The sequence below is a fragment of the Phalacrocorax carbo genome, chromosome 6 (assembly GCF_963921805.1).
Source record: "Phalacrocorax carbo chromosome 6, bPhaCar2.1, whole genome shotgun sequence".
NCBI lineage: Eukaryota > Metazoa > Chordata > Aves > Suliformes > Phalacrocoracidae > Phalacrocorax > Phalacrocorax carbo.
In genome coordinates, this window is record NC_087518.1 from 33,216,288 (window position 1) to 33,242,827 (window position 26,540).

The window sequence follows — 26,540 nt, forward strand, 5'->3', positions numbered from 1 at the left end:
CTCTTCCATCTCTGTTAGAGGAGGTGGAAAAGTTTCAAAGCTCTTTTGAAGACACCTAAATCCTCAGTGGTGTCCAACATCATCTCCTTCAAGTGCTGCAGCTGTAGAGCTGGGTTATCCCCTGCACAGGGTCTCTGTAGTTGGCTCCTGTGCATTGGTGAGGTGGATCGAGGGGGCTGTCCAGGTGACGAGAAGGTGTGGGTGACAGAGCTGCTGGCTTGCTTTCCTGCAGATCCTGACGGGTGAGGACTGGAACGAGGTGATGTACAACGGCATCCGCTCCCAGGGAGGTGTTCGCTCAGGCATGTGGTCCTCCATCTATTTCATCGTCCTCACCTTGTTTGGAAACTGTATCCACCTGGCTGCTGTGCTTTTAGTGGAGACAACCCCATCACATCTCCCTCTCTGTGGGCACCCCATCCACAGCCACTGCTCCTTCCTCCTCTCCCAGTTGAGGGAGTCCCATCACACATGCAGCAGCCCTGGATATATCCCAAATGCAGAGAAGGAGCTGTCTGGAGGTGAACTGAGGGCTGTATATATGGGGTGGGTGAGGAGTCTGACCCTGTGGCTGCTCCTTATTGAGCTGGTGAGAAGCCATCAGGGCCACCTTCCCTTGGTGGCTGCAGACACCCATGTCCTTAACAAGTGCCTTGTGCATCCTTAGCTGCTTGCAGATACTCTGCTGAACGTGTTCTTGGCTATTGCGGTGGACAACCTGGCCAACGCTCAGGAGCTTACCAAAGTATGTTCCAGCTGCTTCTTTTTTTTCTCTTGCTGGTGTGAAGAGAGTGAAGGAGAGGGGCAGCAGGAAAGACACCGGGAGCACTGCCTGTGACTGTCCTCACTCCAGAGCCAGGGCTACCTTATCCTTTAGCTGCTTCGGAAAGAGGTCAGGTCAAATTGGAAGTGGGGGCTTCCCCTGCAGGAGGGTACACAGGGTTGTCCCCTGAAACAGAAACCTGTATTGCTGGGCAAAGCTATGTAGACTTTGATTTGGGAAAGTGCTTAAACCTGCTGGTCTCAAGTCTCTCCAGGAACACCCACACACACAAGTGCAACTTAACTATTTCTTCATTTAAGCTCCCCAGTTTCATTTGCCTACAGTCAAATCAAGATAACCCTCATCTATCTGATGGGGTCTGATGTGGGATGGTTATTTGCCCAAGCACTCAGGAGATAGAGTGGGGAGTGCTTTCCAGTGGTGTCAGTATTTATCGCCCATCTGCCCGCAGGGCAGTGGATATGATTTAGGATGCAATTTAGGGTGGTGCTTGAGAAGGTTATTGGGCTTAGCTGTTTTTAAGACGATGCTGGGAAATATTTGGGGAATGCTAAAATGTTGGGGCGCAATCTGGATAATGGTGAGTAGGCGAGAGCTGCAAGGGTCATTGCTGCTCTTTGGAAGGGACTAGCAATCTTGTGGTGCCTGTTATTTTGCAGAGCCCATGCCTATTGCTCAGGTCCCTGGAGCGCACAGAATGGCTTCCATGCTGGTGTAAATCTGACCTGTTAGCATCAAATGAAATGGGGCATGGTGCTTGTTTGCCTGAAGGGTGCGTGCGGGGGTCCCTGTCCTCCCGCTGTGGGTGCAGGTGGCACTTCCAGGGGCTGCCAGCTGCTGCTGGGATGAGAGGGGTGGGAGAGCCCCACGGTGTACCAGCAGCATCAATTAAGAGAGCGCTGAGTTTTTGAAAAGGCTGAATGTGCACTAATGACTCCTAATGATATTTTTTGCTCCAGAGACACAACCATACTCATTAAATCAATATGGTCTCTGCCGGGGTCATTCATGGATGCCTTGCCTCCCACTCCATTGGGGGGATGCCTGTCTTACCCCTGTGGCTGTGAAGAAGGGAGGGCTGAGCTGGTCTACGCTGCCTGGGGCTGTTCTAGCGTGCACAGCCTGGCTCTTGCCTGGAGTGGGCTGGGTTCACTTATTTAAATAGCGCTGATGCCTTCAGTAAGATCTGGCATAGTGTGGAATTTGTATCCCTATATTAAAATAAAGGCTGCCACTGGAAATACAGGTGCCTGCTCCCCTTTTCTCCTGCACGTCTTGGCATTTAAGGTAGCCCTGTGCATCCTTTGCTGCCTCCAATGGCTGCATGTTCCCTTGAAACCCTAGCATCCCACTAAGCAACTCCACTCTTTCCTCCACAGGATGAGCAGGAGGAAGAGGAGGCCTTTAACCAGAAGCACGCCCTTCAGAAAGCCAAAGAAGTCAGCCCCATGTCTGCCCCAAACATGCCTGCTATCGAGTGAGTGACCCCCTCCACTGCTAGCCCGGTGCCCTCCCAAGCCCAGTGGGGCTTCTCAGCAGGGTGGAGAGCTGAAGTGGAGCCTGGCACGGCTGCTTGTGAGGCTGTCACAATAAAAAGGGGTCCCCGCATGGGGTGAGTCCTTCTCCGGGTGTCTTCCTGAGGATGGATGGAGAACATGCTGCCTGTGAGCAGCAGTGCCTTCGGAGAGGTGTTGGAGCGGGGACCAGCTAACCCTGCAGGACATGGGCTTCCCACCCCTGCCCCAAGCAGCAGCCTCAGAGCTTGGGCATGGCAGAAATCCACTAAAAGAGGCTTTCTGCCCCAAATGTATGGCTGAAACACTCAGGGCTGCTGCTAGGGGTGGGGAAGGAGGCTGGAGAGGAGGAAAGTATCTCAGTTGTTTTCTTGAGGAGGGGTGATATTTATTCCCAGGGAGCATTTCTTTGTGGCGGAGCTGCACGATTGCAGCCAGGGCTGGGGTAGAAGGGACCAGCGGTGTCAGAAATCTCCCCTGGGCTCCTTCCCTGGCAGAAAAACCAGTTATGAGAGATGGAGCTGTTTTGTGAAACCACATTTTATTGTACAGAAATTTGATATGGGCGAGAAAAAAAAAACCCAAACCACATAAACCCCCAGCATGGTGTTAAGGAGCCTTGTGTCTGCATTTCAGAAGAAAATTCTGTTTTTTCCTTTCTAGACGCCTTTTTCCTTTTATTTTGTAGCGTCATATGGTCTAAATCACATAAAACTTTTGAAGTCAACATTGGAACGAGGCGTTTTGATTTGTTTCCCAAAACAGTACATTTCAGTACGGCTGAAAGGATTTTTTTTTTTTTCTTTTTTTATAGAATCCCTTCCCAGGGAATTTTAGGTTTCGTTATACTTTGAGACCCAGCCAAGCTCATACATGGCAGAATCTCTTGCAGACTTGCTGCAAGAAACCACTGTCTTCAGGCGAGCACTGACGTGGGGGGGTCGGAGGCGGCCTTGGGAACAGCCTCAGCTCCCTGGCTTGGCAGCAGTGGGATGTGATGGTCCCTCATCCTGCATGCATCACCCATGGTTGTAGGGGCAGCAGGAGCTGGGGGTACTTGTAAGCCCTGGCTGGTCTCCCAGCAGCCGCAGGTATCGCCCTGGTTTGGGGGTGATGGGATGTTCGTAATAAATCTGTGCCTGACCAAGTACTAGGGGGGTTTACAGGAGAGATGGCAGAGTCTGTGTGTCATGACTGTCTGTGGCTACGAGTGGGAATGTGTCGGATAAAGCGAGGGAATAAAGGGATATAAGCATCAGAAGATGCTGGAAGATGGACAGGTAGGACAGAGGAAGAGGGAATGATGGGCTATATTAGGGTACTGAAGGATTTGCCCACACTGCACATCCCTGCTAGAGTTTTCTAGCCATTGTCAGATATAGCTGGTTAGGCAAACAGATCTCTCTAACCTTTTGTTGTTGTTCTAGCGGCATTGAAATTAGAGGTATTGATGTTTGCACGTCTTTTTTTCCAGCGCCTCCCCCTCATCAGGATCAATAGTGTCAAGGGCAGGAAGGGGTTATGATGCTGTGGGGGTGACCATCTCCAGTATCAGGTCTGATGTGCCTTTGGTGGTGCAATGCTGATGCCAGCAGCTGGGGAGGGCTGATGGAGACATCATAGCAAGGGACAAGCCAGAGCAGAGCCTGTACCAAAAGGCTGTTGGACACTCAGGATGGTGAAGCCGAGACGGTCTCTGCATTTGGGTGTGTGCAGACACAGATGGCTTCATTTCTCTGTGGGAACCCAGCACAGGCAGGTTTGGTACACACGTTCCTGCCTGCAGAGAGGTCCGGTGGTGCTTGGGCGGGGATGAGTGCTCCCACGTGGCCAGGTTGGCGTGGGTAGCTGTGGTGCCAATCGGAGTATTGTATTCGTACATGGGCGCCGTTGGTGCAGATGGCTCGGGGCTGTTTGACGAGTGGGTGGCCAGATGGACGCATGCGGATGCTGTCATGTGTTGGTGCCTAACGGTGCATGGATGCATTTGAAGGCTTGGCCACTTGCTGCAGGGACAGCGGTGGGTGCCTGCAACTCGATCTCTGCCTTGAGCATGGCACCGGGCTGTTCCCGTGCACGAGGCCGTAAGGAGGTGATCACCAATGTGACTCACCAGAGGGCTGAGGGTATCATTGCACTCACAGGATGGCAGCAAGATGCACCCCATCTCGCCTGCGTGAACTCTGCGCACAGGCGGGCGCTTGGTCCCATGCGGTTGGAGTATATTTGCTTGCGCGTCCTGCACACACACGGCATTTACAAAAAGCAAAACCTGGAAATCACTGCATGCACGTTTGCATATGCTCGTGGCTGTTTGCTTGGAGCCATACGTATCCGAATCATTTCTGTGCTGTTACAAAGGATAAAGCCTTGAATCTCCCCAGCTGCCTGAAGTCAGCAGGGGTGAAGGGCACTGACAGCCCTGTTAGGCTTCCCTGTGTCGGGGCTGCTCAGGTGAAAGGGGCTCTGCAGAGTCTCAGCCCTGGGCTTATGCCTTGCTTTTGCTGGGGAGCTTCATGTTTCCCTCTGTGGTCTCAGGGCAGCATCAACCCATGGTGATGGCTCTGAGCAGCTCGGAGCTGGACTGATACACCACCTCCTCTGCAAAATTACCACGTGTTGCTCAGGAAAAGTTAATTTCAAGGAGTTCAAAAGAGCTGTTAAATATCTAAGGATGTACCAGGGCTTCTGAGGGGCTACAGCCTGCACTGTTCTCCCCATGCTGCTGCTGCACAGCTGGTCAGTGAGGGGAAGGCTCCATGGCCCCTACGAAATGGACCTGCATCCCTGGCACGAGCATCGCTGCATGCATCTTCCTGGACGGCAGCGACATGTGCCACGGTGGGGTGTGGGAATCAGGGTACAGCACGTGAGTGTGAGCACGGGCAGCCCTACAGGCAGCTCGTTGCTGTTGTGCAAGTGTGTGTGTGCAGGAGGTTCGCTGCTGGCTGCTGCGCTCCGGCATCCCAGCAGCCGGAGGCTGATAGGCAAAGAGATGCCAGCTGCTCGGGGCGGGGGGACACACCTCTCTGCGTTGCCCACATGAGTCGAAGGAGGGGTGAAGGGGGGATTGAACACATTTGTTTTTCCTCCCCAGAAGAGACAGGCGAAGGAGACACCACATGTCGATGTGGGAGCCACGCAGCAGCCACCTGTATGTGGGCCGCGGGGGCGCGTGTCGTCTGTGGCTCCTGTGCTTTTTGTGCGTCCATGGGGCCGGGGCAGACGCCGCTTACCTCCAGCCTCCTCGGCGGGGGGGTTGTGTGCGTGTGCCTGTATTCTGTGTGCTCCTTTGCACCCCTGTTTGTGTGCATGTGTGCGTGCATTTGTGGTTTTGTGTGTGCCTAACCCCCTTTTTGTGTGCACCGTGCAGTACGTGTGTGTCGGTGTGTGCTACTACCTGTGGATGTGCAGTCGTGTGTGCTCTGGGGGTGAGCGGCGTATGTGTATGCACACGTGTGTGCTTGTGGGTGTTTCCATGTGCCTTGGTGCATTGGGAAGGGCATGTCTGTCTTCTCCAGGGTGTTTGTGTGCACGTTTACAGCACTGCAAAGGTTTCATGGCATAGTCCAGTCCTCCCTAGAGCACACCTGCAGGAACATAAAGAAGCCCAGTACAGCTCCTTCCCCCACCGGCAGCCAAAACTGCTGTTCCCCAAGCCTCGGTGCAGGCTTTCTGCCTGGGATATGCTGGGAGAGGGACTATCCTGGCTGAGCACAGGGAGGGAGGAGGACTCCTGCGCCTGGTGATATTCTTCATTGCAAATATCTCAGAGGGCCATTTCTCACTAAGAAAGGCAGGTCTTGTACCTGGCATCTTTTCCCCTCTTACTTACTGTCCCCATCCCATCAGGACACCACCCTTGCCAGCAAGGTGGCTCTTGTGCCAGCGTCCCCTGCACCGTCACTTGTACCGTTAGAACAGTGTTGCTCTGAAAAGGAGCTTGGCTCCGAGGAGCTGGCGATACAAAGACGTCCCCAGTGGAAGGAGGGATCCCTGGCTGCAGTGAGAGGGCATTGCCTATATTTAAGAAGGTGTCCCCAGGCAATCATACAAGAGGAAGGTAGTTACCACCCAGCTGGGATAGGGTAAGCCGAGGTGCTGGCTGCTCCCAGCAAGCTGGGTATGCTGCCTGAAACCTCAGGGCAGCTGTGAGGCTGCTGGAGCTGGTCCTCCATCAGCCTGATGTGTCTGAAGGGGCAGAAGTACAGTTTCAGCCCCATTTCCAGCACCTGCCAGCACCAAAGGGAAGCTGGAGGGCTGGGGACAAAGCAGGAGCCCAGTCTGGGGATGGCATTTGCTTCTCTCTGGGATTCCCAAATTAAATACAGGGCGGGCGCTTCACAGAGCGGGTGAAGCACCAGCAGCAGGGTGCGTGTCCAAGATGCTGACACCTTGCTGTTGCCCATTGCAGGCGGGAGCGTCGCCGGCGGCACCACATGTCAGTGTGGGAGCAGCGCACCAGCCAGCTGCGTCGGCACATGCAGATGTCCAGCCAGGAGGGCATCAACAAGGATGAGCCGTCCCTCATCAACCCCCACGCCAGTATCTTCCGCAGGAAGAAACCGGGGGATGGTGTCGCCCTGGAGAAATGTGCCGAGGAGCAAGGTGGCAAGGGCGAGCAGCCACCTGCTGAGGGCCCGGAGCAGCCAGGCCCGGGGGCCAACCCTGGCAGTGGTGAGGACAGGAGGAGTCCATCGCCCCGGGCTAAGCGAGACAAGGAGGCGTGGCACCAGAAATCGTGCCACGGGAACTGTGAGCCAGGTGAGCAGGACGGGGCAGGAGGTGGCATCGAGGATAGGGCCAGGATGAGGCAGAGCCAGCGGCGCAGCCGGCACCGCAGAGCCCGAATGGAGGGAAAGGAGTCGGCCGGTGCCCTGGGGAGCCGCTCAGCCAGCCAGGAGATGGGTCTAGAGGAGGCCAGCCCCACGGAGGGGACGCAGGATGGGCACCAGCACAGGGATATGGCTGCAGCAGAGATGCTGATTCAGGGGGAGCCAGAGGCGAGTGGAGAGCCCATCAGGTTGGTACCTGGGAGGGCATCTTGTAGTTCCCATGGCTCCTTGTCCTCTTCTCTTATCTTCTTGCACCTCTTTTCATCCTACTTCCCTCCCACAGGACAAACGGGGTCCCTGCCGGCGATGCTGAGCTGGTTGGGGCCGCTGAGGATGGGAGCCCTCCACAAGCAGCACCTGAGGCTCCGCGGGAAAAGACAGGCAGCCTGACAGAACAGGACTGCTGCAGCCTCGACACCAGCGAGCAAGCGCTGCTGGAGGCCAGCCACACTGTCAGCCGGAGCGAGCCTGACCTCTCTTCCATTACCCCTAACACTGAGAAGGCCACGGAGAGCACCACCATCATGATCGATGTCCACGACTCTGCTGTGGTACAGAGTGAGGAACCGTCTCTTTCCTGAGCCCCGTTCCCAGCCTTCAGGGACCCTGGGGTGGGATGGAAAGCCACTTGCATGGCTTTTCTTATCCACATCTATCAACTGGGGGGGCTTTCCTTGCTGCTCCTTGAAGCACCTCCCTCCAGCACTCCAGTTTTTCAGGAGAGCCCAAAAGCAGCGCTGATGTGCCACTGTCCCCTGGGAGCTTCTCCCTTTCTCACCTCCTTCCCACCCACCCCATTGCCTCGTCCCTCCTTTCCCCTTGTTCCCTGCCCAGGCAAAACACTTGCATCCCGTGTTTTTCCTAACACATCCACAGCCTCCACCCAGCTCACTGCTGCTCAGACCCCTTAACAGCATTCTCACTGTCAAGGTGAGCCGCTTTCAACAGTGTTATTAATTAAAGAGTACTGCAAATTGACCTTGTTAAAACCTCTTCATCCTGGCAGCTCATGTATTTTCTTCTCTTTTGGTTCCTCCCGTAATGGCATGGGGATGCAAAGCAGCAAGCCGGGGGCAGGGGTGGCAGGGACACCTCAGGGTACTCCCTGCGTGCAAGACCAGGCAAAGGCTCTCACTTTCTTGCAGTTAGCAACAAGACAGATGGCGAAGCCAGCCCCTTAAAGGAGGCTGAGACCAAAGAGGATGTGGAGGAGATGGAGAAGAAGAAGCGAAAGAAGGAGAAAAGCGAGACGGGCAAAGCGATGGTGCCTCACAGCTCCATGTTCATCTTCAGCACCACCAATCCGTGAGGCATTTTTTTGAACCGTAGGAGCCTGGGGCTGGGGAGGGCTGCAAGGGGAAGGACCCCTAGATGTCACTGAAAAAAAAGGATTCCCTTGGGAAGGGGGCTGAATATCTCCCACAGAGTCTAGATAAGCAGCCACAGTGTTCTCCAAGCCCCGGGAGCACTCTCCCTCTGTGCCAACCACACTCATGGCTTTCTCTCCCGACTGCTGATTGCTAGCTGTGATTTTCAGACAATGTGTGTTGCATTTTTCTGCAGTTTTCTGCTCCCCTGTAGCTCTTGCCCAGCTCCAGCAGTCTGGAATAATAAGCCCACCAGTTTCTCAGGGACTGTTCCTGGCTAGCCACACGGTGTCCACAGGGCTGGTCAGCCAAGCAAAGGGGTCGGTAAGCCCAAACCACCCTTGGGCTCCCTTGTTTTGCTCCCCAGACTTTGCTGCCCATCTTTCTGCTCTGGAAGCTGGTGATGGGGGGTGGATTTTGCATGTGGGCCATGCTTGGGGCACGTCAGGGTCTCACAGGTTGGGGTGTGGGCTGTCTCTCTGCAGGGTGCGGAGGGCTTGCCACTACATCGTGAACCTGCGCTACTTCGAGATGTGCATCCTCCTCGTGATTGCCGCCAGCAGCATCGCCCTCGCAGCAGAGGATCCTGTCCTTACCAACTCTGACCGCAACAAAGTGATTGCAAACCTCCCCTGCTCCCCCCATCCTCCAGGCAGAGGTCCTGTAGGATTTCAGCTTCCATGGTGGGGCACATGCGGGACATGGATCAGGGCAGCTGGTGGCAGTGCTTGCACTGTGCCATAGGATTTGACTTCATCCTTCATTGCCTTCCTTTATAAGACCCAGAAAACCCTCTCAGCCTCCCACACATGGGGTTTAGAGTCTGGGGAGCAGACCAGGGTGCCTTGTCAATAAAGTAGCTTAAACTGGGGAGATGCTGATATGCACAGGGACTGGTATGGGGAAGCATGATTCCAGCTCACAGCATGATTTCAGAGCCGCCTGTACCATGTGTGGGGAATGTTCCTCCCCTGCCTATGCAGGCTGGGTTTATGGCTGTCCTGAACTCTTAGGTGACAGGCTGGGTTTGGGGCAAGCAAAACTGACCCTCCGTTTGCACCTGAGCCAGGCGAGTGCCAGGTGCGGGACAGTAAGGGGGTCTGGGTGGGCGCCAGTGAACCCCTTTGCTTGGCAGTGACTGCAGAGCGCCCATGCCCTCTCTCTGCAGGTCCTGAGGTATTTTGACTACGTCTTCACGGGTGTCTTCACCTTTGAGATGGTTATCAAGGTAAGAGGCCTTGCAGGCCAGCTGTGCTGGCAGTGCTGAGCCCCACAGTGTCATTGCAGTGGGTGGGAAATAGCACAGTTTTTTGATTCTGGTTCTAAATTTGGATGGTAGAGACTTTAAAGTTCCTAGTGTTGGGGATTGGTAATGCTCAGCACTACTTTTGTCAGTCTCTGGCTCCAGGCTCCCACAAAATATGATGCTTCCTTGCTGATATACCTGGGGCATGGGGATGGGTCCACTGCTCCCCAGCGATGTCCCTGTCCCCAGCACATCCTGCCTACAGCCGCTTCCACTCAATGGCTGAGTTGCTCAGTCCCTGTCTGTTTTTTTCAGATGATCGATCAGGGCTTGATCCTGCAGGATGGCTCCTACTTTCGAGACCTCTGGAACATCCTGGATTTCATCGTCGTGGTGGGAGCGCTGGTGGCTTTTGCCTTGGCGTAAGTGGCCGTTGTCCTTGTCAGCTCCCTGCCTTCCCTTGGCTGGGGTAGGAGGAGGATGCAGCTCTGTGTTATGGCTACTAGATTATCTTTTTTTAAAAATTTATTTCTCTGCACCTTTCTGCTCTTCTTCTGGGATGGCTACTGGAAGTGGTGCATGGCTGCTCCAGAGATTTATTTCTCCTTTTTTTCCAAGTGCTGGTGAGCAAGCAGACAGGGGGCAAGGCAAGGCGAGCTGGAGATGCTAGGAAGAGGTTGGGGGTGAAAGTGCACTTGAAAGAGGGCAGGAGGGGCTGTTAGAGAGGGAAAAAGACCTCCATGCCTGCTACACATCCTGGGGTGCACAGAGACAGCAAGAGCAGCAGCCTGCCAAGTGGAGCTGCCCTCTGAACATGTTTGTGCTGGAAATGGTACCCCCAGCCGGTGGCTTTTCCTCCACTCGAAGGAGCATTGCCCCAGACCCCTGCAGGGATGGGGATGTGGCAGGTGGGGTTTCCACCCACATCCTCTACAGCATCATGCCGAGGGCAGGGTGCTGCATGCTTGCCCTGCAGTGTGTTCCTGCTGAGCATCACCTTGTAGTTGGGCTCTGGTACTGAGCTTGTGGCACCTGGGGTCTTCCTCTGCAGGTGGGTGCAGGGTGGCTTGACATCTGTGGTGCCAGTGCCACGGAGCAGAGGAGTGTCCAGGGATGAGTTTCATGCTGCTCTGCCCTCGTCTGTGCTGCCAACTGGGGCAGGCAGTGCAGTGTGAGCTTGAGGAGGGACGAGTGGGTGCCAATGTGATGATCACAGGCAAGGGGCCACTCCCTGGTCCACGGGGCTGTGGTGCCCCATTAATTGGTGCCTGAGCAGGGAGAAGAGAAGAGAGGAGGGGCTGGCACCCCTTTGTTATGCTGTTGGTCTCTCTTTGTGCCTTTGACATTGGTGGCGGTGACGTTAGTGCTGGTGAGAGGGGACGGCCTGGTAGCAGTGCATACTGGAGCCCTGTCCTTCTCCACAGCTCAGGTACCATGCAAGGATCTTGGGGTGGCTGGCTCCGAGCCTCGAGGTTGCTTGATGGATTACAGCCCACAATCCATCCCTCCCATCCTACCCCTGGCTGGGCAGCAGCTCCTTTCCCTCACTCTAGCCCACTTGCACCCTCTCTGGCTCATTGCTTTTGTCTTCCTCACCCCCTTCCTCGCCTGGTGCTTTCATCCTCTGCTCTCTCCTTGGGAAGAACACAGCTGGCTTGGCAGAGGGATGAACCAGCCCCTGGGCAAGGCAGAGGGCTGACCACAGATGCCGGCATGGGGAAGGGGCACAGGGCACGTCTCTGCTGGCTGAGGGCATTGCTCTGAGCCTTCAGGATGCCACCCAGGCCACCATGAGGATGGATTGAGCATCTCCAGAGTCTAGCTGATCCCTCCTCTGCCAGGGCAGCCCCTCAGAGAATGTCTGGAGGGGGCATCAGCAGCCTGGAGATGTGCTGGGTGGTTTGAGGGGTTTAGGAGGGCAAGAAAGCCTTTTCTTTCCAAGGCATCTTTTATCAAGGCTTTTTGATGGCTGAAGGATGGCTGAAGGAGGGAAGGTTAATGGCTCAGCCTGCTCCCAGGTGGATAGGTGTCCTCACTCTCACCACTAACAGTACTGTAATTGACACTTGCTGTCCCCTTGCCCCCACCCCACATGGGTGATATGGCTCCTTGGGTGGCCCCTGGAGCTGTCAGGGTCCCCACATGCCAGCACTGAGCACATGAGGAAGCTGCCGTGCTCCTTCCAACCCTGCTTGCCATTTTCCTGCCTCCACCCAGCCTCCTGAGGGAAGGACAGGTCCTTGTGAGCACAGGGCAGCTGAATTCTTGAGCACAAGCACCCCCATCAGCTGCCGCACAGAACCCCCTCCCACACAGGGGGCCTTTGCATCTCCACGTACGTTTGCAGCAAACATCTATGTCACCTGCCCACTCTTGTAGCCATAGCTGGGTAGATACTGAGTTGCTTGTGTGGTGGACAAGGGCTCTTTATAATGTAAACCTGCAGGATTGTCCCTCTCCCCCACATCTGACGGTGGCTCCTGCTGGAGGAGATGATCTCATGGCTTCGGGGGTGAGGGGAACAAAGGAACTGCAGCGATTTCCATTGGGTTTATAAATTATAAAGCATTTATAAGAACACCTGCCTCTCCCCTTGGCAGCCCATCACCGCCACAGCCCTGGGAGCCACAGGGTGTTTGCCAGCTATAAATGTCCCAACCCACTGCCCTCCCTCCCTCCATCCTGGTCTAGAGACAAAAACTCTGGCAGTGATATCTGAATCCCTCTCCTTTTCTTCTCCCTCCATGAGCTCTTTGATGTGGGCCTGTGGAGGGCAATGTGTCCTCCCTCTCCCCCTCCTCACCTCCATGGCACTGGGTGGGCAAAGCAATGCCCACAGAGTGGCTGTGGTGATTATGTGGCTGAGAGCAGCTGATGAATGGGTCCCAGCGCTTGCTGGTAGAAGAGGTGCTGGGACATGCCATGCCATTTGTATTTTCTGCCCTTTTTGCCTCCCTCTGTGGTTCAGTTTTCCTGCGGGGTGTCCTGGGTAGCCATGGGCACAGCAGGAGGTCTCTGAGCTGGTCCAGCAGCGCCACCATCATCCGTTGGCCATCAGTGCCACATCAAAATCACCAATGAACAAGCATCCACCTGTAAAGGTGTGTCTCTGTGTGCCATCACGGCTTGTCCACTGCACCCTCGGAGCCCATACATCCCAGCAAGAGGTCGTCTTGGCTCATCTGCAGCTCTCCACGTGGAAAGATAATATGTCAATCCAAACGCAGCCTAAATAAAAAGCCCAATATAAAACCATAAATCTCCAAAGAGTTCAAATTAAATTAGCTGAAATAACCAGAACCATAACTAAATACCCTGCTCACTTTTGCCTCCCGTGGCACCCTCCGAGGAGACATTGTGCAGAGGAGCAGAGCTTGCTTGTGGCTTTGCAGAGCTGCCAAGAGGTGGTGATGCCTATGCCCGCAGGCTTGCAGCAGTGGGAAAGGTTGAGCGGTGGAAAGGTTGAGCAGTGGTCAGTGTGTAGCCCTCGTCGTCTTGCCTGGTGAGCAAGGACAGGGGTTTCTCCACCCAGAGGTACCCAGCAGAGCTGCCTCTTTCTTTGCTGAGCAGCATCTCCTTACGCTTGTCGGCACTGGTGTCTGGAAGCAAGAGGGACCCCTATGTACTGCAAAATAACCTGGTGTGAGGCTGGCCAGGACAGAGGTGTGATATCCCATCATAGAAGTGCTGCGGAGTTAAACTACTGCCTTTTCAACATACTTTCCACCTGTTTCACTAACATGCAGCCAGGGGCTGGGGTTATTTTTACAGTTTTTAAGAAACGTTTTACTTTCTAGGCTTGCCCCAGGGCTGAGCCCTCTATGTGCACGTGGCAGGGACTGAGCTGAATTGGGGATGCAGGTTTGGTTACAACTAGGGACCTTATAGACCACCTTGGCTTGTCCGAGTGGGTATCCTGCTGGGTTGTAGGAGGTCCTGTGCTGCAGGTCAGGCTTTAATCAGTGGATTTCTTCATGGAGGTGATTTACTAAAGTTAGCCTGTCTGGATGGGAACTGTGACCTTGCAGGTAGGTTCCCTCGGAGGCACCTGCCTTTGGCTGGTTGGAGCTGAGCCTCAAGGTCCTTCCCTGACTCCTGGCCAAGGAGGACCACATACCGACCTGCTGTCACCCACTGTCCCGCTCTTGGCGGGTTCCTCTTGCAGCAGAGGTTTCACTACATGTCCCCCTCCCAAAACCTTGAGCAGGGAGGGCAGGGGCTCCCAGCTTGCTGGACAAGTCTCTCCCTGAAAATAAGCCCCATCCTGGAGGACACAACACTGTCTACTCATTGTGCCTTTCAATTGAGGCATGAGGTGGTGGAGGGCTGCTGCAGGGTCCACGCTGCCCGAAAGGCTGCAGTCAGTCCTGTGCATCTCCCCCACTGCTTTTCTTACCTTCTTCCTCTCTTCTCTCTTTTTCCCTCTCTCTGTTGGCGCTGTTTGGTGGCTGCTGGGCTGGATCAACGACAGGAATGCTTTGGGGTAACTATGCTGTTCGGGTCGCGGCGGGGTGCCACCCTGGGGAGTGCAGGGGGACGAGCACAGGCGGGTGTTTGTCTGTCTGACACCTGTGCTAACTCCTAGCTGCATTTGCAGAGACTGAAGTATGCTGCTCTGCATGCACCCCTACGTTGCCCTGGGATGCATGAAAGATGGTGTGCTCTGGGAAAATGCAGGCGGGATTTTCTTTGCAAGTACTGCAGTCCCTTGCCTTTGGAGGAGCATGCTTTCATCCTGGATCTCAGTGTGCAGTACCCCAAGATGATCTGAAGCACGCCCAGGGGAACAGGGTATAGGGAAAGTGGTGTCTGCCACAGAGCTGAAGCCTCTGCCCCAGCAGGGGCTTTGCCTTCACTGAAGCACTGCAGGGACTTCAGTCCTGGCACCCTCTGAGGGCTTGGGATGTGGTTCATGCCAAGCTCAGGGGGCTGGGGAGAGCTCAGCTTCAGCCATAGACACAGCAAAGTCAGGCTTTCCTCCAGATGTTATCCAGCTCTATGTCCCATAACCCTGTTGGATCCCAAGCAAATCCACAGGAGGTTTCCTGAGGTCTGAAGAGGTCCCTCCTCAGCAGATGTAAACCACTGCAGTTGAGTTGCCCTTGGTGGCAGCTTGCACCAGCTGGGCCCTGCTCTCAAATCCTCACCCCAGCCTTGAGTTGGATGCCCCAGTCCCGAGTTGGATGCTCCAACCACTTACCCAGGCCTTGATACTGAGCAAAGCAGGAGATGGGAGGTGCAAAGGGAGTCCTGGGGCTGTTTGTACAGTTGCTTTCCATGCATTTGTGGGGCTGTGCTCCTAGGGAGGACTATTAATTAGTGGGTTTGTTTACATCTCCTAATGATTAAGCCCATTTTTGTGCTTCCTGTTGCATTAACCCTCATAAAAGAGCTGTGTTATTTGGAGCATCTGTTGTTGCAAGTCATTCTCTTGACATTTTTTGAGGGTGCCTTGTGGATCCAAACTGTACTACCTTCACCAGAATCTGTCTGCTCCATCCTCAGATCCAGCCCATGGGCTTCAGTTAAAAGACAAGGGAAAAAACTGGTATTGTGTTTGGGATTAATAATCATATTCAAGAAATGAGGGTCATGAGGGGGCTTTTCTAAATAATTATTCTGGTAAGCTCTGCCTCTCTCAGCTGACTTGGATGGAGGCAAGTGCAGCCCTGGTCTGGAGAGGGAAAAGAGGGCTGAGAAGTTACATTCATGTGAGATAGAGGACTAGGCTGACCATGTTGGGTAGCACTGATGGAATAAGGCAGAAACCTGTAAGAGACAGAATTTGTGTGATTAAACTAAGCACAGAGCAGGTGCTTGCCTAGGTGAATGTGAAGACCATGAATCTCCGGTTTAAACCAGGATGGAAACCCCTTTGCAAGACAGCTGCACATAGACCCCATTAAGTGCCTCTCCTTCATTTTATTATGAATTTCTTACAACCATTAGTAACAGTAGAAAACAGTTTGCAATGGTGGGGGCCTTTTGCAAGCCCTGTCTGCAAATGGCACATGCTTGCAGTAGGGAAGCAAACCTCCTGGCCCTGCTGAGTGGCATGGCTTGGGACATGGGGGAGGGCAGCATGCCACAGCGCCCTTTGGGCACCTGCCCTTCCCTGGGGAGAGCATTGCATTGCCTGACCCAGCCCTGGCATCACACTGTTTTCCACAACAAGGGGGTTTGTTAAGGTTGCTGCTCCCCAGTGAAGGGGAAAGGTGCTAATCCTGAGGAGGAGAGGATTGCTTTATTTTTCATCTCTGCCAGTTGTCAGCGCGTGTGTTGGAGGAGACTCATTTAGATGGGCTGAGCCCTCAGCAGTCACACGTTTGTGGCCCTCCTGTTTCCATCCTCACCTGTGCTGGGGGGGTTGTCAGCAGTTGAAACCCCAGAGCATCCAGCCTCAGGTCTGCAAGGTTATTGTCTCTCCTTTTCATTTTTGGGTACGTGTGCCTCCCTCCAACGTGGTAGGACCAACAAGGGCCGGGATATCAAGACTATCAAGTCTCTCCGTGTGCTACGGGTCCTGAGGCCCCTGAAAACCATCAAGCGACTGCCCAAGCTGAAGGTAATGATCATCATCTCCTGCCTTACATCTGTCTTCTCTGGCATGGACTGGTGGGTGCAGGGACACACCAATTTGCTCATGAGCGATGAACAAGTAGTTTTCAAAGTATTTGCTGTGTTTTAGGAGCCCTGTATTCAAACACAATGCCCTTCAGGCTGCTTCATATCTGGAGTTGCAATGTGTTATTAATAGCAAGCCTGGATCTCTGCAAGGTGTCCGAGTTCATTCCTCAGCCAGGGAAAGTGGGGCTGGAGTGGACACAAGGCAGCAAAGCCCAGAGGGTCTCCTGATAAAATAGGCTGCCCTGGCTTTGGGAGAGCTTAAATCTCTTATCAAAGTTCATTATCTTTCCCACCAGAGTAGCTTGCAAACAACTCAGGATTTTGTGTGCTGTGCTGACACGGTGTTGCACTGGAAGGAGTTTTCCCATCTGAATAGAGGGATTATTTATGCAGCGCAGGTAGGATTATGGATTTCCCTGCCTTAGCTGATGGGATATAGAGCCAGGAAGGAGTAAGAGACCGAGGAAGCACTGAGGTTTTTTTTCACAAGGCCATATTTGGCTGATGGATGAGGCCCAGGGTGGCACTGCAGTGACATGAGTTTTGACCCCTGCTGTTCTTCCCAATCAGTGGATGGATTCAGCCTATGTCAGTTCGTTTCTGGACACCTCTGTCTTCACCATGAAGCAGTGATAATGACATTCCTCTCTTTCTTAAAGCCTGGGGAGGTGCTGTTATTCCAGGCAGAGGTATTCACTCTGCCTTGTTATTCTGAGTGATGAGAAACAAAGAAGTGTTTACTAATTGGTCTTGTGTGCTGCTAACTGCATCATCAGGGAGGTCCCCTGTCTGCTGCCCTGGTTGCAGAGAACATTGAAGGATATAAATATCCACCCCTGCTGCTGTCTGTGTGTGTGCTGGGTGGTACTCCAGGTGTTAAACTCGCTCATAAAATAGCACTTTGCCTGGGGGAAGGCCAAGCTCTTTCCTCCTTTCCACTCCAAGAGTGGGAAATGTCTTTCCCCACCATAGCCTTGAGGAAGGTTTTGGTCCTGCCCTTTGCCGAAGCTGTTGGTTCCCCAAGGTGAGCTATGCCTTCTCCTGCAGGCTGTCTTTGACTGCGTGGTGACTTCCCTCAAGAACGTCTTCAACATCCTCATTGTCTACAAGCTCTTCATGTTCATCTTTGCTGTCATTGCTGTCCAGCTCTTCAAGGGGAAGTTTTTCTACTGCACTGACAGCTCTAAGGACACAGAGAAGGACTGCATGTAGGTGCCCTGTTCAGTAGGTCCAATGCTGCTGACACCTCTAGCAAAGGCAGGGTGCTGGATAATGTTGTCTTTGGGTTCCCAGTTAAGTCCTTGGTCATGGCTCGCTCTTGGCTGTAGGCTCTTGGGGTGGACAGCATGGCCTGAGCCCTGTCCACATTGCTGTATCAGCGCTGTGCATCCTTGCATGGGATGCGGGATGCAGAGCCCTGTATTTTGCTCCTGTTCTCTTTCCTCCTTCTCTCTTCTCTTTTGCTTTCCTCTTCTATCCTTCCCTTCAGTTGTTATCTAGCCTCTCCCCATTTCTCCCTCCAGCCCTGCAGGAGGAGAGGTGCCCCCCCACCCCGCACATGCATACTGCCCCCAGGGTTTAAAACCACTGTCTCAGAGTCTGGCAGTGTAAAAAAAAGGTCGCTGCTCTCTCCCAACCTTGCAGTGGGAACTATGTGGACCATGAGAAGAACAAGATGGAAGTGAAGTGCCGGGAATGGAAACGCCATGAGTTTCACTACGACAATATCATCTGGGCTTTGCTCACCCTGTTCACAGTCTCTACTGGCGAGGGTTGGCCCCAGTGAGTATTCTGCTCCATCCACCCACCTTGAATTAGGGTGGGCATGTCCCCGTTGGGGTGGTTGGGTTACTAACTGGCTACAGCCAGGCAGGACTGAGAGAGAAACTGGTGGGCAGGGAGGACAGGGAGAAGGAGGACAAGAAATTATGTCAGGACAAAAGAGCTTTAGCCCTCATATGAGGCTGGGACCATGGCCAGCGTTAGCTTCTTCCTTAGGGAGTGAATGATGGATAATCCCTTCTCCTGTGTGCCCTGAGGTATATCTTAGCTCAAGTTTAGAGATGACCATAGGACTAGCCCTTTTTTCATGCTCATGTGAGCTTGGGCAATTTTTTGTCTGTATGTGGAGCACTGGAATATCCATTTTCCATCAGGGGTACAGGCAAAGGATCATAAAACAATCTGTAGCCATTTAGAAGGGTTGTCCTTATAAAGCAGATTAAGACAGAGGTTTGTCTTATCATTTTTACAACTGCAGACAGACAGCTGGCTGTACAAAGTGGGTCCCATGAGAAGTGCTGTGTGGTGGAAGTCCTGATGGGCATATCTCTGGTTGCTTTTCTTCACCTGTCTGCCCACAGGGTGCTGCAGCATTCGGTGGATGTGACGGAGGAGGACCGTGGGCCCAGCCGCAGCAACCGCATGGAGATGTCCATTTTTTATGTCGTCTATTTTGTGGTCTTCCCTTTCTTCTTTGTCAACATTTTTGTGGCTCTCATCATCATTACATTCCAAGAGCAAGGAGACAAAATGATGGAGGAGTGCAGTCTGGAGAAGAACGAGGTACGGTCTTGGGAAGGGGGAAAGAGGACATTTCCATGGGTTTTCTGCAGTTTGGGAGCCTGGAGCTCCGTAGATGTTGAAAAGGTGTAATAAATCCATGAACCACCTGCCTACCCATCCCATGAAGGAAAGAAGTGTGCCAGCCACCGTCCCCCACGTTACCATCGTCCAGGATCTGATGCACGTTGTTTTATTCCAGAGAGCCTGTATTGACTTTGCCATCAGCGCCAAGCCCCTCACGCGGTACATGCCCCAGAACCGGCACACCTTCCAGTACCGGGTCTGGCACTTTGTGGTCTCCCCATCCTTTGAGTACACCATCATGGCGATGATAGCTTTGAACACTGTGGTGCTGATGATGAAGGTGAGCCGGTCAGATCAAGCCTTTCTTGTTTGGGGCAGTAGGGAGAAGGAGGATCAATCACGATGGGACCAGAGGGTATTTGGGTTGTTTCTAGGAGATGCTCTGAGACAGAGTCTAGGTGTGTATTCCTTTGTCATAGTCACTTGAAACACAACTCCCCAAACTGGAGGCGAGATCTTCCCTAAACGAGATGACTCAAATGATTTGGACCTCTGAACTACTACAGAAAGATCTGGATTTGCTCTGTGCTTCCTTCTTAGAAGGAGTGGCATCCTGTCCTGGGAGAGGGGTGGAGAGGGGAAGGAGGAGATGGTCTTGAGGCACCCAGGGCAAGGAACGCGGATCACTGCTTTTCTTCCCTGGGACAGTCATCAGACAAGAGGCTGGCAGGCCCCCTCCTAGCTAGTGATGTCTCTCTCTTTCCATCAGTACTACTCTGCTCCATACACCTATGAGCTGGCCCTGAAGTACCTGAACATTGCATTCACCATGGTGTTCTCCTTGGAGTGTGTCCTCAAGATCATTGCTTTTGGCTTCCTGGTGAGTGACTGCTCCTTTTCTTGATGAGTGTGTTAATTCGGACTTTGGCAGCACACAGATCACCGGGGGAAGGTGTTAATAATGTGAGGTTGTTGGTATTTATTTTGGGTCCCAGCCCGAGAGCTGTTTTTAGGGTGGAATCACTCCTTTGGTTCTCATTAAATTTCCCACTGCTGGATGCTGGTGGGGGAAGCCACATCATTGCTTTACTTTTTGCTTTGTTTCTGTGGTACTCTGGTGCCTGGACCATGTATGCGCTGTGCAGCTGCTCTGCTAAAGCCAACTGCTGCTGCAGTCATGCTGGTGGCCACAGTCCCTTGTCCCTGGGAACCATGAGATGCTGATGCATTGCTGTCCTTGGGCTGTATCAGTTGGACCAGACCTGACCAGCAATGGGACCTCCCTGCCTAATTCATAGTCCTCAAGTCCCCAGCTGCTCATTTAAGATTTGAAGCCACACACTGCCTTTTTGTCAGCTACTCTTTGCTGCTTATGAGCAACTGTTGGATTTGCTATTTTGTAATTTCTTTCCTGTTTCTAACCCATACTGGGAGATGAGCTCCACTAGCAGGAGGGTTTCTGCTCCCAGCGACACCAGCTGTGGTCAAGTCAGGTCTTGTACCAGCTGCTGCACAAGCAGCAGGGGCTGAGGTGGGTCCAGGTGCCCATGAAGAGGAGGGCAAAGCAGCCTCATGGCTGTGAGGGTTGGTGTGGTGAGCTGTTGGAGCCTGACCAGGGCTGGCTGTGGCTGCTTTTCCCACTCCCGTTCACCAGGATGGTCTATTGGATGCATGAGTCATCTCTCAAGAGAAGCTGCTCACTGCAGACACGCTCAGGCCTGTCACCATCTCAGACGCAGGACAGTGCTCCAGACTGTGGCTGCATACAAATGGGCAGCAAGGTCTCTGCTGCCGCCGCTGCTGCTGTCCATGAGCATCCTTGGCCTGTGGCCCAGCACCCTTCAGACTGGCCATCGCTGAGCTCAAATCCATGTTCCCTCTCTCCTTCCTTTTGCAGAATTATTTCCGGGACACCTGGAACATCTTTGACTTCATCACTGTCATTGGCAGCATTACAGAGATCATCCTGACGGACACCAAGGTGAACCAGGGGCTGGGAGCAGTGGGGTGAACTGCTGCGGGGTGGGGGGCTCCTGCTTCCCTCTGACCCTCTTGTCTCCTCCCAGCTGGTGAACACCAGCAGCTTCAACATGAGCTTCCTGAAGCTCTTCCGGGCTGCTCGGCTCATCAAACTGCTGCGCCAAGGTTACACCATCCGCATCCTGCTCTGGACGTTTGTGCAGTCCTTCAAGGTAAGGCATGTGTGCCCTGGTACCCTCCCAGACCATGTTGCTGGGGTGCTGGTCCCAAATGCAGGCTGTTCCCAAGGTCTTGCTGACTTGCTGGCTTGTAGGAGATAGAGATCTGTGCAGTTTATTGGTTTGCTGTGCTTTTTATACTTCTCTGGAGCTGGACCTGTTGTAAATAAGATGACTCGTGCTTCTCTTGCAGGCCCTGCCCTACGTCTGCCTCTTGATCGCCATGCTTTTCTTCATCTACGCAATCATTGGGATGCAGGTGAGCACAGACATCTCGGCATGCATCCTTCTGGCATGAGCAGGCTAGACCAGCATGTCATCGGCATTATGCACAGCAGCCAGACTTGTGCCTGCCTGTCATTGCTTCACTTGGTCACAGTATCTGGGAAGGTCCCAAGGTGGAAGAGCTTGTTTGGGAGCTGCAGGGCTGCATACCCTGGGGGTGCTGCCACAAGCTTGGTCAGTGAAGCTGCACGGCTCACTTCCCCACTTGTACCCTTGGAGATGTGGCCATGGGGACTCAACTGGATATCCTGTGTGGCAGCTGCTTTCAAATTGCCACCCCTTCATTTCATAGGCACTTCAATTTTAGAAATGACACCCCATCTCCAACTCCCTAGCAGCCCCCAGAGATTGATTTCATGAGTGAGGGACCTGGTGATCAGCCTTCTGCCTTTCCCATCTGAACAGCTGGATCACAGCGGTGACCCCTGCAGCCTGCCGTCTACCTCATTCCTCTGTGGAGGGATGCTTGGGCTCTTGTGCTTAGGGAGCTGCAGCGACCTACCGGAGGGGTGGGAGGTCTGCAGAGCATGGGAAGACGTGAGCTTTCAAGGCTCCAGCTGGTAAATAAGAAGCACGTGAGCTAAAGCCCTCAGCTCCACATGTGTTGTGGGCCTGGCTTAGTTCTGTGGTGACTAAATCCCACGCTAAAGATCTGACAAAGCGTCTTTGGTGATGAACACTTGGGATCTGGAGCCACCCAATAAGCGAGCTGCCACAGTACCCAATGCCATTGCCCAATGTGCGCTGCCAGGATGGGCATATTTTGGGGAGGCAGCATGCAGGGAGGTGGCCTCCTGCTCGGGTTGCTTGGCAGTGTTAGTGTTTAGTCTCTTCCACCCCATTTCTCCCACCCTGAGAGTCTCGTGGCTGGTTTTGGCCGCTCTGTCCTACACATCTCGGCACCGGCTCCAGGTGTTCTCCACGCTAAACAACCGCCATCTGACTCAATCCCCCCCTCCCTGCCGTGTGGTAGTATTGGATTTATTTTTTTTTTAACACCATTGTGAACAAATCCCCAAGCAGTAAAGTCTGTGGGCGTTATTTGAGCAAAATAGCTGGAGGCAGAAAATATTCTACAACCACACATTCCAAAAAACCTGTACAGGGAAAAAAATACTCTGCAGTTAGTGTATTTTTAGGTTCACAGAAAGTGGAATAAATATTTAACAGTAATAACAGAACATTTTTCCTATTTGAAGTACTTTATGAATGTTTGTTATGTCTTATCATGGCCTTGGCTGTGGGTCATTATTAGCATATTGTCCACGTCTGGGGCTTTGTTGCCTCTTTTGGCCCTCGGGATGGTAGTCCCTGGTGTCTGGCTCTCCGTGGTGGGTTAGCAGTTGGTCTGTCCCTCCGTCACTGAGCCCTTCCCCACCCTGTTTGCACCACTGTGCCTGAACCCTGGCATCACAGACCATTTTTTCACCAAGGCAGAAGCTACTGGGAGTTTCCAGGCCCATGACCCAGCATCCACCCAGGGTTGTGTGACTTGTCCCTGTGCCTCCAGTGTGCTCAGGATCGCCGGGTGCTCTGTGGTGCTCAGTTGCTGCCCATAGCACAGCAGAGGGATGGATGTGAAGCGGTTGGACTTGGTGGATCCCAGGTCCTCTGTGCTCCTGTTTCCATGGCAGCTCAGCCTCTTGCAGCCTTTGCTGCCCACTGCAAATCCCTGATGAGGAGAGGAGAGTCTCCTTCCCAATGGCTGCTCAGCACCAGCTCCTTGGCATGCTGGCTGTGCATCAGCATGTGTTTGTTGGGATGCTTTTCCATAGGGGATTGCGCAGAGAGGGTGGATGTCGGCTGCTGTGGGGGCCAGCTGTGCTGAGGGTGATGGACCTGGGGCAGGATCCATCCCTGCAACACAGCGGTGCATGCCTGTGAGCCAACGTGAACATGCAGCCTCTTCCCTGTCTGATGAGCCCTTGCCTGAATAACTGAGCCCCTTTTCTCCCTCCTGTAGGTTTTTGGTAATATCAAACTAGATGAGGAAAGCCACATTAACCGTCACAACAACTTCCGCAGCTTCCTGGGCTCCCTCATGCTCCTTTTCAGGTAAGCAACCATAGGAAACTTCTTTGGCAGTGTTTTTGGGTGCAGGCGTGCCAGGAGCTGGGCTGGGCGGGTTCTCGCCGCAGGCTGTTTGGTGGACATCAGCTCTGGGTGCTAGAGAGCAGCTGGGCAACACATGGCCACAGGAGCTCAGGAGCTCAGGAACTGCCCCAAAAAGGATGGCTGTCTCCCACCTTTTTGGATGGGCTGGCTGGGCGAAGCTGGCCCTTTGTGCAAGGAGCTACACCCTGGCATGGCTGTGCTCATGTGGGTCCAGCTTGGTTGCTGCTGACCTGGTGCCTTGCTCCTCTGCATGCCTGAGAGGTACTTAATTCGGGTAGGGGATTGCACAGCTTCTTGTGAGGCTTCTCCTGGGGGCATCCTGCTGCGGCTCCATCCTGTGCCACCATGAGCTGCTGAGCACAGCTGTGTTGGGTGCAGGAGTGCCACTGGAGAGGCATGGCAGGAGATCATGCTGTCCTGCCTGGAGGGCAAAGGCTGCGAGCCAGACACGACGGCCACGTCCGGGCAGAATGAAAACGAGCGCTGCGGCACCGACCTGGCCTATGTTTACTTTGTCTCCTTCATCTTCTTCTGCTCTTTCCTGGTGAGTTCCTCCCTCTCTGAGAGCCCTGGGGGTCCCTCTCATGAGCCCCCCAGCATGTGCCCCCACCATAGGTTCATCTGCCATCTTATATCTTCCCACAATTACCCTTCCTTCTCTCCCTCCCTTACCTTCTGTGCTCCCCCTCCCTCCACTTTCCTTTCTCTCTGCCTTTTTCCCTTTCACTTAGATGCTCAACCTGTTTGTGGCGGTTATCATGGACAATTTTGAATACCTGACTCGGGATTCCTCCATCCTGGGACCTCACCATCTAGATGAGTTTGTCCGGATCTGGGCAGAGTATGACAGAGCAGCGTGGTAGGTAGCCAGCTCCTTCTCTCCTGAGCAACCTCTCCGAGCTGGTTTTAAACAGGCACCTCTGTGATCTGCTAGTGGAAACCAGCTGCAATGCCTGGGACAGTCAGGGAAGAACTGCTCTCATTTGCAGTCGTTTCAAGGGCGGCAGCGGGTTCCTAAAATGCCTGGTGGCACAGGCGTCTTGGGTGATGTTCACAGTTTGCCATGGTGTTTATCCTGAGTGCTAGAAGTTCCTGCTCTTCCTCTCCTTCCTGGCCAGTGAGCAGGTCCCTTTCAGTCTCCTTCCCTGTCCCTGTCCGCCAGCTGGGTGCCTTTGCCCTGATAACAGCTCCATCACCTGGTCCCCAGCACGCACAGCTCCTGATCAGAGCAGGTCTGAGCATGTCTCTGCAGGAAGACACTGGGAGTTTGCTGGGCTCCTGCCAAGTCACCTATGGAGGACGTTATTTGAAGTGTGTTTGATGGGCTTGGGGAACTGTGTTCCTATGCTGGCCAGCCCACTCACCCCTCTAGAGATGGGAGGACTTTGTTTTCTGCACTCATTCCATGCTGGTGTTGGGGACTTTGCCATTGTTTTGGGCTCCTGTTTGCAGGCAGCAGCCTGTGCCCAGCAATGGGATGGGTTCATAGCAGCCATATATACCCTGGGTGGCCAGGCTTTGGCTCTGCTTCTGCTGCTGCTGCAGAGGAGCTGCTCTCTGCCACTCCTCCCAGCATGGTCTGGAGCATTCCTAGGGCAGTGTGGAGCCATAGCAGCTCTGGAAGCATGTTTGCCCTCCATTCGTTCCTAACTCCATGGGGTCATTTTTTGTGGCTCCTCCCTCCCTCCTTCAGCCCAGGGACAGCATCTTTGGAACCATGACCCACTGCTGCTCTGCCAGGGAGTGTGGGTGATCTTAGCTCGGGAGTTCTTGGCAGCCACACATACGCTCTTTGGGGACTTTTCACCTCCACTGCTAATGTTCTGCCCCTTGAGAGACCAGCTCCAGCCAAGGTATTTTTTTATGCCTAATACCATCAGCTCCTGCCATAGTTTCTTCCACCATTTCTGTCCAACCCTCTGCAGCTCAGTGCTGTCCAGATTCTTCCCCGCATGGCCTCTTCCAGCACCCTTGCTGCTATGCAAGGCCCCTGTAAGCAGGTGGATTTCCTTGTCAGTGGGAGACTGTGCCTTGTGCAAGGGGGAGAGGTCAGCATGGGTGAGTAGGTGTCCTGATGGGCAACTAGAGAAGGGACAGTAGGTGAGAGCATTGAAACATCCAGCTGCTCAGTGTGGGACTTCCCACCCATGGCTTTTGGGAAAGATTTCTTCACACTAGTGATGAAGTCATTCCCTCTTGCCCCCCCCCCAATGCTGGTGGCCTGGGTCTCCAAGACAGTCACTGAAAAAGTACCTAAGCTGTCCTGTTGATGCCATGCACCCCTCTGATTTCTGAGCAATCCATGCTCTTTCATTATGATATGTAGCCAGTGGTTAGGGGATGTGCACAGGAGCTGGTGGTGCTGGGCCATTGGGGGCAGCCCTGGCCCCTGTTGCTGGGTGAGGAACGGGTGAGTACATCTGAACGGGTCCCACTACCTGAGTGGGGCAGCAGTTCTGCATCCTGACACTGACACCATCACATGAAGGTCTCAGAGGGAGACTGTCTAACACCAGGGGGGCTCAGAGATGGGTTTTGCCCAGATGGTTGGGTAAGCCCTGGCCAGCGATGGAGAGGGAAGGGAGAAGAGCATGGAGAAACCAGAGGCAAAGGTGCTGGCTAGGATGGTAATGCTGATCTTTGCCTCCTCATGAGGTTTTCCTCCAAGCTTGTCTAAGGATGCCCAGGAGGCTGCAGCTCACTGCACCTCAGCACTTCTACCCCACACAGTCCTGCTTCCTGAAGGGCTCTGCTCTTGAGCAGACTGGGGAGCTGCACCCTCTTCTGCCAGCTCTCCACCTTGATGGCTTCGTTATTTCAGTTGGTGCAGGAAGGATATGGGCCATATCCTGCGATGACTGCACCTGGGTCTGGGGAGATGTGCTTCTGTGGGTGAGAAGGGGTGTGCATATGGGAGGGTTTGCTTCTAATAATGTGTACCCTTGGCAGAGCATGGTCTGGTGGTCAGAGCACAGGACTG

At 53.7% G+C, this 26,540-nt stretch overlaps 1 protein-coding gene across 3 annotated transcripts in view; it reads left to right on the forward strand.

Annotated features, from left to right (window-relative positions):
- The window catches only part of CACNA1E (calcium voltage-gated channel subunit alpha1 E), a 139,649-nt gene that overhangs the window by 98,000 nt on the left and 15,109 nt on the right, over positions 1–26,540 (forward strand). For all 3 annotated transcript variants that reach the window (XM_064454527.1, XM_064454525.1, XM_064454526.1), the window contains 22 exons: positions 233–350; positions 678–745; positions 2,164–2,261; positions 5,396–5,452; positions 6,713–7,321; positions 7,417–7,691; positions 8,279–8,438; positions 8,986–9,115; positions 9,669–9,728; positions 10,062–10,168; positions 16,215–16,311; positions 17,421–17,581; positions 18,018–18,155; positions 18,737–18,938; positions 19,138–19,302; positions 19,732–19,842; positions 20,860–20,943; positions 21,029–21,154; positions 21,354–21,419; positions 23,409–23,500; positions 23,939–24,104; positions 24,292–24,419. In XM_064454527.1, the coding sequence (XP_064310597.1) occupies positions 233–350; positions 678–745; positions 2,164–2,261; positions 5,396–5,452; positions 6,713–7,321; positions 7,417–7,691; positions 8,279–8,438; positions 8,986–9,115; positions 9,669–9,728; positions 10,062–10,168; positions 16,215–16,311; positions 17,421–17,581; positions 18,018–18,155; positions 18,737–18,938; positions 19,138–19,302; positions 19,732–19,842; positions 20,860–20,943; positions 21,029–21,154; positions 21,354–21,419; positions 23,409–23,500; positions 23,939–24,104; positions 24,292–24,419 (3,218 nt within the window). The remainder of the gene's footprint in view (positions 1–232; positions 351–677; positions 746–2,163; positions 2,262–5,395; positions 5,453–6,712; positions 7,322–7,416; positions 7,692–8,278; positions 8,439–8,985; positions 9,116–9,668; positions 9,729–10,061; positions 10,169–16,214; positions 16,312–17,420; positions 17,582–18,017; positions 18,156–18,736; positions 18,939–19,137; positions 19,303–19,731; positions 19,843–20,859; positions 20,944–21,028; positions 21,155–21,353; positions 21,420–23,408; positions 23,501–23,938; positions 24,105–24,291; positions 24,420–26,540) is intronic.